The sequence below is a fragment of the Brienomyrus brachyistius genome, chromosome 6 (assembly GCF_023856365.1).
Source record: "Brienomyrus brachyistius isolate T26 chromosome 6, BBRACH_0.4, whole genome shotgun sequence".
In the NCBI taxonomy this organism is placed as follows: domain Eukaryota; kingdom Metazoa; phylum Chordata; class Actinopteri; order Osteoglossiformes; family Mormyridae; genus Brienomyrus; species Brienomyrus brachyistius.
In genome coordinates, this window is record NC_064538.1 from 485,390 (window position 1) to 502,739 (window position 17,350).

The 17,350-nt window shown below is 42.3% G+C and overlaps 1 protein-coding gene across 5 annotated transcripts in view; it reads right to left on the reverse strand.

Annotated features, from left to right (window-relative positions):
- The window catches only part of cfap74 (cilia and flagella associated protein 74), a 52,959-nt gene extending 37,605 nt beyond the window's left edge, over positions 1–15,354 (reverse strand). The window contains exons 1-12 of one of the 5 annotated variants that reach the window (XM_049017085.1): positions 15,323–15,354; positions 14,457–14,575; positions 12,625–12,715; positions 12,084–12,200; positions 10,862–10,960; positions 8,357–8,461; positions 6,154–6,327; positions 3,469–3,579; positions 2,129–2,231; positions 1,656–1,813; positions 1,125–1,344; positions 799–972 (exon numbers count right to left, since the gene is read on the reverse strand). In XM_049017085.1, coding sequence (XP_048873042.1) covers positions 799–972; positions 1,125–1,344; positions 1,656–1,813; positions 2,129–2,231; positions 3,469–3,579; positions 6,154–6,327; positions 8,357–8,461; positions 10,862–10,960; positions 12,084–12,200; positions 12,625–12,715; positions 14,457–14,556 — 1,452 coding nt within the window. In that variant the 5' untranslated portion in view covers positions 14,557–14,575; positions 15,323–15,354. The other 4 variants (XM_049017082.1, XM_049017083.1, XM_049017084.1 and 1 more) reach the window with 4 other exon arrangements.
- Positions 15,355–17,350: the final 1,996 nt, after the last annotated feature.

Genomic DNA, 17,350 nt, shown 5'->3' on the forward strand with positions numbered 1-17,350 from the left:
GCGCTGTACAGACACGGCAGGGCAGAATGTCATGTTTCGTTTAGAGCTTCAGAAAAGCCTGTGGGAGGGAGGTGACTCCCGTCCTGATAAGGGAGGCGGCATCCTGTCAGCGCTCTGGGAGCCAGTGGCGAGTTGCGCTCTGCCCTGTGAGGTTCAGCCCTGTCCCGGATCCCTGTCCCACTTGCTCAGCAGATACTGCAGACCACAGCAGGCTGACGGCATCCTGGCGACCCGCAGCCCTGACATGCAGTCAGCATTCCTCCATGCAAACTGCTGCTGCGGTCTTGTACTTACAGTATCAGCCGTGTTCAAAATGCAACTGATTTATCAAAAAGAGTGTGTGTTTTGGAACTGTTAGTCCCATACACGGCAAACTAAAAACTGAGCAAATACAAATGCTCTCTTAACTGGTCTTTAATACCAGTTAATGGACTGGATATATGGTACAAGACTGAAATATGTGGATTCCTGCTTCACTTTACAAAACTCATATTTTCAGGTGCAGATCTGGAAATGGTCTTATAACCAATAGGCTACTAGTTTATACTCCAAATAATGGGAGCTCAGAGGATTATGGCGCTGTGCTTGTGATCGGAAGGTCACTGGTTCAAATTCCAGATGGCTGAGTGATTTCACCACTGGGCTTTGAGCAAAGCCCTTACTCCAGGAATTACCTGCCACAGCTTTCTGTCTTAAAAAAGTACATTACATTGGATAACTAAATAAAGTGTGAGATGTAAATGAAATCCACATATTATAACCCCACTGCTTCTACAAGCCAACTATAAGTCTGGTCACCTGAAGCACTTTGTGTGTCTCCTCCCAGAGGCCTCTGAATTCAGGCTGAGTGAGGTTCTCCTCCAGCTCCCATTCCACTTCCTCCTCCGCGCCGCCTATCCTCAGGAGGTCTACAGAGTCACCTCTGCTGGAGTTACTCTCCTCGTCCGATGCCGGGTAGCATTTGTGCTGCTCCTTCGCTCACGGCAGGAAGAGAAAGAGAGCTGTTTAGAGGTTACGTAGCATAGCAGGAAGACCTGAACTCATGATTGGCTGATGAAAGTGAGGCGAAAATGTACAAATCACGGCTAGCCCCTGCTCTCTCGTGAACAGGAAGTTCAACTCACAAGAGTCACAAGGTCCTTGCTTGGTTGTGTGGATGCCGACTTTAAGCATGGCAGTAATTTCTCTCGTGATGTACTCCGTCCCAAAGGTTTGGCCTCGGCCGGTGGAATTGGTGGGAAAAAAAGAATGCTGTGTTTCTTGTCTTTCTCCGCCAAAGCTTCTTCCCGCAACAACTTGGAGATTATTTCCACTCGCTTGGATCTCTGATTCTTTTCAAATTCTCTAGAAATCAAGAGCTTACATTAAATCAGCCACTATATTTAGTAGAGCTTATATCGCAGGGCATTAATCACCCCTGGGGTCTTGAACTGTTAATTGTTGCAATCAAATGGTTAGTGGTTTAAATTTCCAAGGAGGTCTTTTTATTGTACTCCTGAACAATAACTCAATCCAAATAACTTCATAAAAATTATCTAGCTTTCTAAGTAAAAATGGTTACAATATAAGCTACATAAATACTTTCATTTTGGAATAAAATTGATTAACAAACAATTAGGAAAAGGAATGAGAGCCAATAGGGTCCTGCAACTTACTCCTTTGTCCTGTGAAAGCCCTTCAGGTGTTTCTGCTGGAACATAAACTTGGTGACATCATTTCCTTCCAGCTGCAGTCTTTCTATCAAACTCTTCTCTTTCTCCTTTCGCTTTGAGGCATAACCCTTGTCCCTAGCCTGCTTCACCTGCAGACTCTCCTGTAGCACAGATATCGGATGGTGAGCACCATGTTAAATAAATCCAGGCCTTTTCACTCCTCCACATTTGCACACTTATGCGTTAATGAAATGCTATTTGCGGGGGGATCAAAAATTTTGCCTCGACAGCTTAGGATGATTCCTCAGTGAAAATGTTAACACCTGGTCTCAGCAGATACAACACTGCGGCCCGTTCACTTGGCTAAAACACTCTTCTGTGGGGGATTTAGTTTGAAGTCTACGTACGAAGACTTCAGGTAAGTAATCTTGGCACATGAACCTGAGAAAAGACACGACTTTTGAAGCTTATCGTACCTGGATGGCTGTGATGCTGGACTTCAGGGAAAGGAGTGCCTGCATCCTTTTGGACATCAGCTCTCGACTGTCCTGTTCCTTTGCAGCCTTCTCCTGATGAATTCTACAGCACATGTACAACGCGCTTTTGGAAATACTGACCCATAGTGGTTTTCCATATTTGACTCCTATATAGTTGGCTATTTGGTGCAGTGATTCCTGCAGATGTTCTGACTTCAGCACATGGCAGAATGTCTGTGTCTCAGTACTCTTACAGTACTTGACCGTACTTGTGTTTTCTTGTACCCGTTTTACGTCGTCTTCCATTGCCGCAAACCAGTTCCAGTACAGAACTGAGGTATGGAGGACAGTCAAAATGCCCACATGTCGCTCCTGCCCCCCTCCAAATAGCATGGATGCATCAGTTGCATCCTAGCTAAGCGAGACCAATCCCATAATTCACTGCACCCCAAGTCTGTTCTTGGGAGACAAGCTTTCAAGACCAGTCTTGTCAAGACCACAAGTACGATCTTTACATTCTTCCTACTGAGAAACATCCAATGATTCCTGTGAATAGACGTGAGGGCCTTAACCGCTGCACTACCTGTAGTCCTCTCTTTCCGTAACACAGAACATTCCAATACATTGTACAGTGTCGGACCAGGTGCCGGAAGTTTCTCTGATATCTATAAACAGAGGGACTGCAGTTTTTATAGGTTCTACTGGAATAGGAGAACATGGTGACACCGCACTGTTAGTCCTATTTGTGAGATCAGTATATTTGCCATTTTTCTGCTGTATGACATTAATCTTTATATTTACAAATATAAACAGACACCATGCTTGCAGAAACGACAAAGGACACGTACAGTGCTCACAGAAACAAAAACATTATTTTCAAGTAGTAATAACTTGAAACCCAAATATAAAAGGGCTGTTTTGAGTTAAAAAGTTCACCGATAAGCTCTCTCACTGGGTGCTTTTTCATTAGTAACACCTCTGCAAACACTCGTGTTTAGGATCCCATTGGGAGCCAGTGACCACAACTGGAATTAATAGCAAAGTGGCAAGAAAAGAACTGGATGGAAAACCTGAATTAGTCAAAAGAATTATGACACTTTAAAAAAAAAAACACTTCTTGTCAGTGGATATTTGTTATGAATTTGGATTATTCTTACAAAATAAGGCAAGAGTCCCTAGACTTGCTGTGAACACTATCAAGAACTCAAGAAGTCACTGTCTTGGGAAGCTGAGGTGGTGGGGGATAAATTTGGGAGGAATCTGAAAGAGCCAACTGTGTTAGTCCATGGTGGAGATGTCGGGTAAGACAGAAGGTGGTCCTGCAGTGATGGAGGGCCTACCTGGTCAGGGTCTGCTTGAGGAACATGGAAGCTCTCTGCCTGCCTGCCCTGACATCCTCCGCGGCCTTCCGGCGGCTCGCCTCCTGCTCCTTCATGGCAGCCGCCAGCTTCCTGCCGTCAAACAGATAAGCGACACCAGTCAGCCAACCATGTCTAATACTGTACAATCCTCTCATCATGTGTATCTACTCCAAGGTGTATATGCAGCACTGACAGCTGGTAATACTGAGTTATGTGCAGTGGCACAGGGAGGAATTTGACAATGGGGGGGGCGGGGGAGGGGGGGTGAGTTTGCCCCGGCGCTGAGGCGAGAGTGTATATTATGACATCATAATAGGCACAAATGCAATAGGATGTGATGTTAGAAAGACATAAAAAATAATTTTAGAATAATTTAGAATTATACAACTAGTAAAAGTAAAATACAACTATCATTGTGTAGGGGACACGTTCACTACTGAACATAACTAAAAAAAATAGCTGATCCATATGGCAAAATATTTTTGTCTGATATAGGACTACAATCTTGACAATGATGCGCCCCCCCCCCCCCCCCCATCTCCCCTATTTCTGACGCCCCTGGTTATGTGGAAGATATTTCATTTGTATTTTATAACTGATAACACAGCAAATAATCTCCGAAGGGGTAGTACATGGCTAATCATAAAGATATTAAAACATAAATGCAGGTGGAAAGACTGTAACTAATTATCCATGCCTCTGTATCCCATGTTTACCCAGTTGGTGAATCCGGAGCCGATGCCAGGACACAGAGAGCACAAGACAGGGGGATCCCTGCCCAGGATACCAGCCCATCATAATGCAGACACTCGCTCTCACGTCAAATCATCCAATCACACGCAAATGGAAATTAAAAGCATAAAAGCAAACAAACACGCTAATTATTTTGCACTTAGAAACATCAATCCTTTTCCCAAAAGACGTTCCTACATTAAAGAGTACTGAGAAAAGTGGCAGAACTAGCTGTCATTGTCTCACTCATATGTCATCAGCCTGAGTAGCTCGGCTGCAGAAGAAAACAGTGTGATGCTAATATGATGCTAAAGTACAGTTCTGCTTGCCATGCAAAGAAGCTTGTTCTGAGGGGATGATGTGAAATGGTGTTGGAGGAAAACAGAAAGGAACAGCTTGGTCATGATGGTCCTTCCACAGACAGGCACCAGGGGGAATGTTTACTGCCTCACAACCTGAGGTTTAGGGTCTTATGACAGCGTACTACAGCACTGTCATAAATGACTGATAGCTCTAAACAAGCTGGAATGACATTTTGAAAAACAATATATCAGATACATCAGAGGCTACAGCAATAGTTCTCCCTACACTGAGTAAAATAAATCAGTTATGAATGAGCAGATGCTTTGGTGATACTGAGGTGCTTCTCAGTGAAGTCCACTGACATGATGCAGTGATGATGTCACACACGGTAGCTTTGGTGATACTGAGGTGCTTCTCAGTGAAGTCCATTGACATGATGCAATGATGATGTCACACGCGGTAGCTTTGGTAATATTGAGGTGCTTCTCAGTGAAGCCCACTGACATGATGCAGTGATGATGTCACACCAGAAGAGGGGACTCAGATACCAAGACTGATGCAGATTGCATCCTCTGGTCATTCGTATTACACTCCATCTGTCAGTGTTTATAGCTTATTACACCTCTTATACTGAACAGCAGGTATCTGCCATTGTTGCTTCTAACAGCTATTATGATGCATAAAAAATACATCTGTCTGTGTTTACAGCCATTATACGACCTGAAAGATAAACCTGTCAGTGGCCACAGGTCCTTACACCCATTAATCTACATCCCTCCATAAAGCACCAACCTCCTGACTATGCCTGACTGCATCAAAGAGGACTTTTCAGGGAAATTTACCAGAAATTCCTATGTGTAATGTTTCCAAATACGATTAATAGGTTTTACCCATATATTACCCATATATGCTCATTCACTACACAGTTCACTTCAGTCACCATGACTGCATGACTGGTGGCTTTGGATGAATGGACTTCATTTCATTATGAGGCCATTGCTTCTGCATCTGCTAGAATTTCTGAGGCAAGTATTAAATAACCTTAAATCAATATTATTAGAAGTTTCCAGACCCCTTGCAACCCTGACCAGGACAAGCTATGAGCATATGAATAAATGTGTGGATGGATTATGTCCAAGTCCATGCTAATTTCTGATGACCGTATGAACGTCCCTCCTCCAGGATGTTCCCTGATTGAGCCTTCAGGTTTCTGTTCATCCATTTCTGTAACCCCTTGTCCTATTCAGGGTTGCGGGGGTCTGGAGCAAATCCCAGAGGCTACGGGCACTAGGCAGGGAACGATTCAGGATGGGCCACCAGCCCATTGCAGGGCACACTCACACCCCAATGGGCAATTTGGTAACTCCAATTAACCTCAGCACTGTGGGGGGAGCCAGAGAACCCAGAGGAAACCCCACGATGACACAGGAAGAACATACAAACTCCACACGCCTCATGGAGACCCGAACCCTGGTCCCAGAGGTGTGAGGTGAGAGTGCTACCCACTGTCACCCCGGCCCAGGCTTCCCCGGGATTCCCTTTCCCTTTGATTACTGTAAATGATTACACTATATTACTTATACTTTTGGGAATCTCTGCCTGTCACACTAGCTCACACGGGCACTTTACCGTCTCTCCTTCTCCTCTGTTAGATCCCTCCTCTGCACAGCCTCCCTCTCCTTCTGTAGCCTGTGAGCCACTTTCTCCTCCTGCTCTGCCTCCCAGTCCTGCACCTCCAGCTGCACCTTCTTCTGCAAGTGGGAGTGGCGGCTCAGCTCCACCTCCGCCTGACACAGCGCCACCCTGTGGTGGGTTGACCCACGAATGAAATCTGGAGGACGTTTTTGCCATTTGAAAAGAGCAAACCAATACACAACAGGGCAGTGTTGGTTGACAAAGTAGGGTGTGTTTGCACACATATTTGAACCTGCTACCTTATGGTTATCAGTTATACTTCTTACCTGATGGAAAAATTGCCAGTATACAAGAATACAGAGAAGGACCAATTAAAATCTAAAATCTAAACCTAATTTCCTTCTGTGAAAAGTGCAATGTTATCATGCATTTTTTTCAATTTGTGTAGCATCATTGTTCTAACCCATACACACATAACCAGCAATGCTAAAGACGACATCGAAATGCTGAAAAATGCTTCAGTGTGCATGCAGCAGGTTCTCTTCCTTTTATTGTTATACACTGACTGTTTTTATAGTTGTGTAGGAAACAAGCTTTGGCTTTACCCATACAGACAGCTGCATACATACAGACACAAACACAGACAGACAATCCCGAGAATATAAATTTATGTGAGCTTGACTTAGCCCAAGAAAACAATGTCCAACGATGCCACACACAGGCAAGCACTGCTCATTCCGAATCTATTCCGGATTTTTTCAGACACAAACTTCTCCATGAATTCCGTAAATCAGCTTCCCGATTGGCTGAATACAGAAGCCTCACAGTGTAACAGAAAGCTCACATTTTCTTGAACTCCAGCATGAATTAAATAGCTTTTAAATGGTTAGTCAAGACACCGTTTTTAAGAATCTTTCATCTTCAATGACTTTCTGTTATTTAGCTGATACTGATACACTCGAACACTCAGACCTACACTCTGACCTACACTCAAACACTCTGGCCTACACTTTGACCAACACTCTGATATACACTCAGACCTACACTTGAACACTCTGGCCTACACTCTGACCTACACTTTGAACACTCTTACCTACATTCTGACCTACACTCGAACACTCTGACCTACATTCTGACCTACATTCGAACACTCTTACCTACATTTTGACCTACACTCGAACACTCTGGACTACACTCTGACCTACACTTTAAACACTCTTACCTACATTCTGACCTACACTCGAACACTCTTACCTACATTCTGACCTACACTCGAACACTCTTACCTACATTCTGACCTACACTCGAACACTCTGACCTACATTCTGACCTACACTCGAACACTCTTACCTACATTCTGACCTACACTTGAACACTCTGACCTACACTCTGACCTACACTCTGACCTACACTCTGACCTACACTCGAACACTCTGGCCTACACTCTGACCTGCACTTGAACACTCTTACCTACACTCTGACCTACACTTTGAACACTCTTACTTACACTCTGACCTACACTTGAACACTCTTACCTACACTCTGACCTACACTTTGAACACTCTTACCTACACTCTGACCTACACTTTGAACACTCTTACCTACACTCTGACCTACACTTTGAACACTCTTACCTACACTCGGACCTACACTTGAACACTCTTACCTACACTCTGACCTACACTTTGAACACTCTTACCTACATTCTGACCTACACTTTGAACACTCTTACCTACATTCTGACCTACACTCGAACACTCTTACCTACACTCTGACCTACACTCTGACCTACACTTTGACCGGCAATTTGACCCCAAGCTTTGCTCTCACCTGTATATGTGTCTGTATCTAATTGGAGGGTAAGATGGGACCTGCCAAGATTAAATTTCGCTGTACTTGCTGCCCATATGATGCCAATAAAGGAATCCCTCTTCCTCTAAATCAGCTTAGCATTTTAATCCACTCTTAATAGGTAAATTATTCTGTCAGTTAGCGGGCATGGTTTTTCATATACCCCATTCCATTTCTGTGGGATGTTTTCAGAAAAACATACCAGTTAAATACCCTTCTGAGATATTCTACATCTCCTATCCTGAGAAGAGCTTTGCTGTAGTTTCTGGGCTGTCATAGGAGGCTTCGGATTTAAACTTTGAAGCCAGGGAAGGATGGAGGTTTGCCGTGTTGATGTGTGACTCACTCATGCTCCCGCAGGGCCTGAGTGAGATGAGACCTCTGCTCTTCTCCATCCTGAAGCTCCACACACAGTCGCTGGTGTTCGGCCATCAGGCGCAACACTGATGCCCTGTGAGACCACAGAAAGGACCTGTATTATTTACTCTCTTCCCTTACACTCCCCATATGTATATATATATTTACTTATAACCATTTATTATTCGACAAGATAACGATCCTACGCACATCTCAAGATTATGTACTAAGTATTATTTTGTGAAAAAGGAATGGCGTGGAGTGCTGTGACAGATGACCTGGCCCCCACAACCCCCCCCCCCCCCGACTAAAACAAAATTCATCTGGTTTAGGATGAGATAGATCAAAGAGTAAAAGCAAGGAAGCCAACTTGTGCCCAGAACTTGTGGAAACTCCATCAAGACTGTTGGAGAAGCATTCCAGGTGGCTACATCTGGAAGCTGGCTGAAAGGACGCCAAGAGCCTGCAGTGCTGTCAGTGAAGCCAGTTTTTGAAAAGAGTACAATTTGAGAAAATTCTGAGATGTTGACATTTCTCTTGGTCTCTTGGCTATATTTGATAAGTATCACTTCATTGCCTAGAGGCGTTTTACTATAAGGTGAATAACGCAGCTAAAATAGAGAGAAATGCATTAAAAGCAGATGTGTCCACACACACACACACACACACACACACACACACACACACACACACACACACAATGGTCTAAAATGAGATATGAAAGACTGACATGTTTGGTAAAAAGGGAATAAAGGTATTATATCTGCCTGAGACACAGATCTCTAATGGTCCTACGGGGTGGATTTTTTCTTATAATTTCTTATTGCTTATCATTTTGCTTGTATACTGAGATCTGAAAGTGCTATCAGCTAAATTTAAATTGTCATGTGATATTCAGATAATATTCATGTGCGTTTTAAAAAATTTCTGAATAACCCTGTTTAATCTGATAGGACTTGTTGTTTTATCTAAATAAAAACCTCGTTCTTTAATTCTATATTGAGGCTGCCTTAGAGATTTTTGTTCACTCTGGGTGTCTTTGTAACTATTTTGTCCAGAGTGGTTTAGTGTTAGCTGATGATATGTTCTTCACAGAACAAATGTGTGGATGGATGCCAGTAACTGGCCAACTGCAAAATGACCAAGCAATACACAATATGTTCTCTTGTAACATTCAATTTCCAAGTATTTGTTTAAATTTCAAGAGTCAGTTTGGTGCACCATATAATCAGCTGTAGTACCATACACATGTAGTATCATAAACATCAACAACTTACATTAACTATTCCATCACCAAAACAATCTGAGGAAACCTTTTACAGTAACTCAGTTACTACTTACGTATAAATCATGAACAAATATAGTACTTGCATGAAATACATGGACTGTTATGATTGGTTATGATGAAGGAACATGGGATCAATGTGTAACTAACACTTAGTTTCTGGTTAATTAATACATGAAATACATTATTTGTTTCCCCTCAAGTGTTACCCAGTTTGAAGGTCCCCCAATGTGAAGGTTCCCCAACGTGAAGGTTCCCCAACGTGAAGGTCCCCCAATGTGAAGGTTCCCCAACGTGAAGGTCCCCCAATGTGAAGGTTCCCCAACGTGAAGGTTCCCCAACGTGAAGGTCCCCCAATGTGAAGGTTCCCCAACGTGAAGGTCCCCCAATGTGAAGGTTCCCCAACGTGAAGGTCCCCCAATGTGAAGGTTCCCCAACGTGAAGGTTCCCCAACGTGAAGGTTCCCCAACGTGAAGGTCCCCCAACGTGAAGGTCCCCCAATGTGAAGGTCCCCAACGTGAAGGTCCCCCAATGTGAAGGTTCCCCAACGTGAAGGTCCCCCAATGTGAAGGTTCCCCAACGTGAAGGTTCCCCAACGTGAAGGTCCCCCAATGTGAAGGTTCCCCAACGTGAAGGTCCCCCAATGTGAAGGTTCCCCAACGTGAAGGTTCCCCAACGTGAAGGTCCCCCAACGTGAAGGTTCCCCAACGTGAAGGTCCCCCAACGTGAAGGTTCCCCAACGTGAAGGTTCCCCAACGTGAAGGTTCCCCAACGTGAAGGTCCCCCAATGTGAAGGTTCCCCAACGTGAAGGTTCCCCAATGTGAAGGTTCCCCAACGTGAATGTCCCCCAATATGAAGGCTCCCCAAGGAGTTTTCAGAAATTCTTCTCTATAATCACTGTTTACTTTTGTTAGATTTTTCACTTTGTCAAAGAAGTTCCATGTGTGGCCAACATCATTCCTGAGACATTACCAGAGGTGGGTGGTTCTGGTCCAGAGAGTAAAAGTCCAGACCAAGATTTTGTTTCAACCAATCAGTTGAGTCCTCTGTGAGAGTGATTCTTTATACTCAACTGGTTAGTTGAAACAAAATCTTGTTCTGGACTTTTACTCTGTGGACCTGTACTGCCCACCTCTGGTTGTTACTCCCCAGTTTGCCACCTATTTGTGATGTCATGTGCTGCTTGTCTCCCCAGCCAGTGTACGCACATGTCGCTGCCCCCATCACACTGCTTCATCTCCTGCTCCTCCTTCTCCCTCTGCTCCTCCAGCTCAGCTAAATGCATCTGGCATGAGTTCAGCTCCTCCCTGCAAGACAGCACGCAAAATTCAAGCACAATGCCCAGGAGACCATATCTGTCATGTTACCATGAAGATGATCAATATCTATGAATACATATTATATTAATTAACAAAATACATTCCCGTGATCCTGAACAGGACCAACAGGTACTGAAATGTATGGATGGACCAAAATATATTAGAAAAAAAATCAACAACGGCGAGGAGTTTAAACTTCACTAAACACTGCAGGTAAGTCAATAGGTCTTTTGGAAGAATGGGGGATCTTCAGAGGAACCCCATGAGGAATGGAATTCTGTGTTCAGGTCATTGCCTTTCCGTGAAACCGTTCAGCACGGCTGTGACGAAGTGCATTATTGCGGGCAACTTGGAATAACATTTTCCAGGGGTAAGGAGACAGCCGGGGGGGGCAGCTTTGCGATTTTAGCTTCCCCCTACAGCACGGCCCACTGTAACAGCCGGAGACAGCCAAAGGTGCACCGGAGCGAGAAAGATGCCAATCGTGCTCACGCCGCTCCTCTGTCCACAGTCATCTATCAGCGCTTGGCAGCCCACTGCGCGCCCCCCTTCGCCATCTAATGAGCTGCAACACAGCAATCTGCTCACAGGCTGCAAAAAGCTGGGAGGAATAATTCCTGTCATTCCTGAAGCCAGTGTGTCAGCCCCCCCCCCCCCCCCCTCAGATATTTTAAGCCGCTGTATCACTAGGTAATGATTCCGATACACTGTTATCATATTTAACTGAATCAGGCTGTCCCAGGAGAAAGCATTTTAGGAAAATCACATCGAACGGTCCAAAAATAGCCAGACTTCAATGAAGTGTCATTACACGTTCCCATAATACATTGCAGCTTACTAAATTGTTGCTGGTCACAACGCCAAACACTTTGCTTTCAGCTCAGTGCTGCATAACAGCTCATTAGATACTGATAGCCTGTTATGAATAAAGGGGGAATAAGCTGAAACATGTTGTGTCATGCTAACATTTTTAGCGCCAAGGAGGGATTTAAATAGCCAAATCAGCTGATGTGGAAAATGTCCCTCTGTTCAAAGTGCATGTGGGGTTTAGCAATGGGGCTGAAGGGTTCTGCATCGCAGGGGAGAGGCTAATCATCAGCAGGCTCCGGACCTGACTATCTGGACCTCATGCTGGTTCTGCCTGCAGAGGGAGTCCAGCTGGTCCAGGTTCCGTCGCAGCTTGAACATCCGCGCTCGCTCTGCATAGCTCCTCTTGACGTGTCGGTCTCTGGTTGAGAAGGCAAAGTCGTTTCCCTCCCTTATACAACAAAAGAGGTGGACAAGAGCAGAGCGATGCTGCTGATTTCCCCCAAGCGTGACGCTGCAACACCTGAACGACTTATATAAGGAACAAAAATCAGATCGGCGTGAGCTTCAGCAGTTACACTGAATTATCACCCTTATTCTGTATCTCAAACATCATCCATCACATCTCTGGGAAGACACAATTATTCACATGATCATACACACTACATAACTCTGTCTTCTGCACTGCTAAATTAATTCTGCAAGCCTCTATCTGCCTATGACAAATTCCAGTGTAGAAAAGCAAACGGAAAAGCTGCTTTCTTTAGGAAAAACAGCAATTACCAGCTCATATATTAGTATTCGGAAACCCCAAAATCACCACACTGATAGGCGACACAAACCACCTTGTGGAAAAATCCGATTCAGCCAGTTCATCTGCAAGCACTGGAAACAATTTATCTGCATCCCCGAAGGCCTCCTCTTCAGTGTCATCAGCTGTGAATCAAATTTAGAGCAATATTTCAATAAATTAATTACATTTTACATTATTTATCTAACAAATGTTCCTAATGAAGCCATTTAGATGACAGTTATAAAAGCCAAAATTTTTTAAAACAAAAATCATGATTATTTTAATTTACTAGAAACCACCAGAGGCCTTGCACACAATAGTATTGTTACTAGAAATGTGCATTGCAACACATTTCAAAGAGAAAAGTATCCATAATGGTACAATGCATATTTTTAGATAATCAAAATAAAGTAAACATAATTAACATGTCAAAATAGAGTGTTGGATCATCATAAGCTTCAGGTCATCTTTGCATAGTTTCTAAAAGCATCCATAAATATCCTAACAAGATGAAATTCAAATGGTGTTTTTGTTGACAGTGGTGAAAAATGCTGTTTCAGGAACTGCTCCAGAATTCTCCAGAAGTGCTCAGCTGGAGCGAGATCAGTTGGCCGAGCCACCCATAGCATATGGCTTTTGGTGTTTCCATGCTCATCAAACCATTCAGTGACCACTTGCACCCCGTAAAAGATGACATTCCGGAAGATTCCACTTCAATTGGAGCAGAAATTCTTCAGCGCCGGATGCATGTCACCACTCAGAATGGCTTGGCTTTGAAGCTGCCCTATAAGCAGTTGAGTAGACCTCACCCATGCCAGGAAAACGTACTCCGAACCATTGCAGGGCCGCAAGGACCCTTCACAAGAGGAAACAAGCTTTCCAGCCCACGAGCCTTTCTTGGCGCGTGCTACACGCGTACGTGTGCGCCGAGAAAAGGCTGACGGATGACTCATTTGATCAAGTGATACTTCCCACGTCTCAGTGAACCTGTGGTGTAAGCCCCACATCACACATAAAGGTGCACTTTTATAATAGGAATATTAATATGCCCAGAGCCTGTAAAGGTTTGCGAAGGACTGTACTTAATGAAAGTGCCTCTTCTTACACTTTGTAAGTTCTAGACAACCATCTTGAAAAGAATCACGGCTAAGGAGTACCCTGATGATGTCGCTGCATAATGTGATGACGGACTGGTATCTTTTTTAACCAACTTAAACACGAGATCAGTATATACGTATTTCCTTAATTTTCACAGTTGCCAGCATACGCAAATTCAACTTTCAATATATTTCTAAACAAAAAACTGACAACGTCTGATGTCCGTGTCGTAGGCCTGATACTGAAACACCTAAGCAGCTAGTTGAAACTAGGATTTTATGCAGGTCTGCATTCCTCATCAGTAGATTTACTAGAGTTCAGCTGCTATTTCTAATCAAAATCGAAGCATCTGTAACTAATCTACTCCATTATGCGGGCCAGCTAAGCTTAATGAAGTCGTGTGCAAATGTTACTGCAAATCGACTGGAATTTCCACTATCTATTCCAAAGGATCATCGATCCAATATGAACGCATCTTTTAAATATTTTGTTAATGAGCATAATTAAAATGATTAATAATTAGACTGCACACAAACCTTTATCGTCATACGATATGATACGGCCCAGTGGTGCGTAACATCCTCATTTTGAGGTTCCCTATAGCTTTGGCTGGTTTCCCCTTACTGTACCGTAAAGGATTAAGGAGGCACACATTCGATATTTTAGGTTTGCACAGACTTTATAAATCAAAAGAGGTCAGCTTTATATGCTTTAATCCATTTGTCATTCTTCCCAGACAATACAACCCTCATCCCGTCTCCACAAAAAGAACAGAAGGGAATATACCAGCCATCTCCTCATCCATCCTGGGACCCTGGGGTTCATTTTCAGCAAGGAGGGGCGAGACGTCGGATATATCCTCAGGAAAACGTTCCACGAGATCCATTTTAACTTGGTGCCAGGATCTAAATTAACAAGACTTTTATTATGTGAGGGGAGTTAGTTCAAAGTGAGTGATATGTAGACACAACAGACCATTCTTATACAAGCTATACATTCTTATAACAAACTATACATTATTGATTGCTTTATTGTTGCTTATTAGCATCATTTAGATTTATAGTGACACAGAACAGTTATCTTATACCCTTACACACTAAGCATTAATAAACCCAGTAAACGTACATTTTAAATGTTAGAAGTTCAACCCTTACATTTAAACCTTTCTTAGATATTAGCAGTACACCGTCTATATTTATGGATAAAATATAATTGAAACACAACATTTAACAAATAGGGAACAAAGGGTTATATTATAATCTCCGTTCCATTATATAATTAGTATTTCACTTCTTGCAATAAATTGCATACCATTCTTTGTTAGCTAGACTGAAAAAGTGAGCAGTTTAAAACTACAAAAAAAGCAATACCTCAGGAAAAGATAAAGCCAATATGTGATATCCGACAACAATATGCAACTTAAAAATGAAACTTGCTCAGTTAGCTTACTAGATATGCTATCAAGCTACTAGCGAAACGCCACCTAAACTTTACTATGGTTTCGTGCTATAAAAAGATAATGTTGTTAAAACTGTGCAAAAGGTATACCATTTATACATACTATTTAAAATTATAAGCAGCACTGTAATAATAATTTGCTTGGTCATTAGCTAATATCTGCCTTTTATCACCGCGCGCGTTCAATGTCTCACCTCGAGTACGTTGTATATCCTGGGTTTCCATGGAAACGAGACCGTACCATTAACAAGAAGAGGGGCTGTTTACATATAATATGTGACGTTAGATGAATAACTGAATTCGAAATATAATATACTAAACATGTAACTAATTTTATACGCAACTAAACATTATCTTACATAATTATTTTGCTCTCATCTGCATAGTAATTGTAGGCCTGCATTGAAGACGGGCACATTATTTAGACTATGCTATTTTAAAAGGGATTCAAGAAGGACGCAGTGGTAATGTGTTTTAAGGTGTTTAGAATTAGGCTGAACTGAGGATAACAGGGATGGTTGAAGGGCTCAAGCACTGGAAAAGAAAATACTAGAATTTGAAGAATGTGGAAAACATTCTGAAATAACTTGAAAACATTTAAATCCACTTTGATTTACAACTGTTAAATTAAATTAAAACAAATAAGCATTTGTTTAATTTTTTTTCGGCAGTTAGAGGAAATATATTACAAGAAGTATTTAGTGTGTGAATTAAAAAGCTATTATTAATGCTCTGTGGAAACATTATTTGAAAGAAATGGATTGTTGGCTTTACTTAAATGGGTCCAATAGTATTCAGCCCCAAGCCATCACGCCCATTGATTTACTCAAGGGTCAGTTTCAATACATCTTAATGGCTTTTAGCTGAGATGCTGAAATGTCATATAAGTTAATGCTAACTGAATTTCCAAATAATAAAAAGACACTGACTGAAAAAAAGAATAAACACATTCAAAAAATGAACAACCCTTGCTAACAGTTTAAGCCCGAAACAGCATGAGCACATAAGCAGTGAGTGATATTTAAGTAAAATGTGGCATGTATATGTAAACCCATAGAGAGCCCCCTCTGCTTTGTCCTGTCGGTGTTTCACAATACCAAGAATGCAAAGATCTAACTTGCCTTCCAAGCATGAACCTGGGGTGGCAATGAATTATGGGATGGATCTATTTTGGTGAGGATGCAACTAACTAATATATCTTTGATATTTGGGGACGGGGCAAGAACAACATCCATGGATTTTTACTGTCCTTTATACCTCTGTTCTTTGTATTAGAATGGATCTTCAGCAATGGAAGTTGACGTAAAACGGGTACACAAGAACAAAAGTCCGGTCAAGTAATCATATTGAGAGACACCCCTTGTGTTTCCTGGCATAGGCTCATAGGTCACATGACCTTCTCTGGTAGAAATGAGTATGGAAGCCAGATGGTATATCACGTGGTATAGCACCACTAAGAATTCTCATATACTCATTTATAAACGTCTTTTCAAGGCTCTGCCTTGCCAGACCAAAACATACATATAGAGGGCTCACATGGAGGAGGAGAGCTAGGCAGGCATGCTCACCAAAATGCAGAAAACTGTGGAGATGTTTGCATGAAAATTGCATAGTGGTACTGCAACCCTGATCCCTTCGAGCCCCAAGATGTTCTGGTTTTTCATCGGATTATGCTGTAAATTGCTTTACAGTGGAGTGTACATCAGGAATCCAATGCATGTGTGTCGTGATTCCTATCAGCAGAGCACTTGGCCTCCAGAATCAGACATAGACACGCCTGGATAGTCACTTTTAAATTGGAAAATCTTTGCTGCAGGACATTGTTGACCAACAGTGGTCAAGCCAAGCAGTTTATCCAGGGAAAAAGTAAAATAAAAAAATTATATATATAAAGAATGTTTTGGCTTTAAGCTTGGAAATAATTTACTTTTTTTGTCAGTTAATCTAATTTATATCATGTTTTGGCTTTAAGCTTGGAAATAATTTACTTTTTCTGTCAGTTAATCTAATTGAATCTAATTTAGCCTTCACAAGATTAAATCATTGAATCATGACAGGATTAAATAATTTTTATACTTTATGCCTTTGTACCATTATATTAAATATATTATATTATAGACATTATTGTCTTTGAAATGTGCTGTAATGCAGAGAATACTATTGTCTGTAGGTCCTCTGGTGGTCTGTTTTTATATCATAAGTTACTTTATTAGCCATTTGTA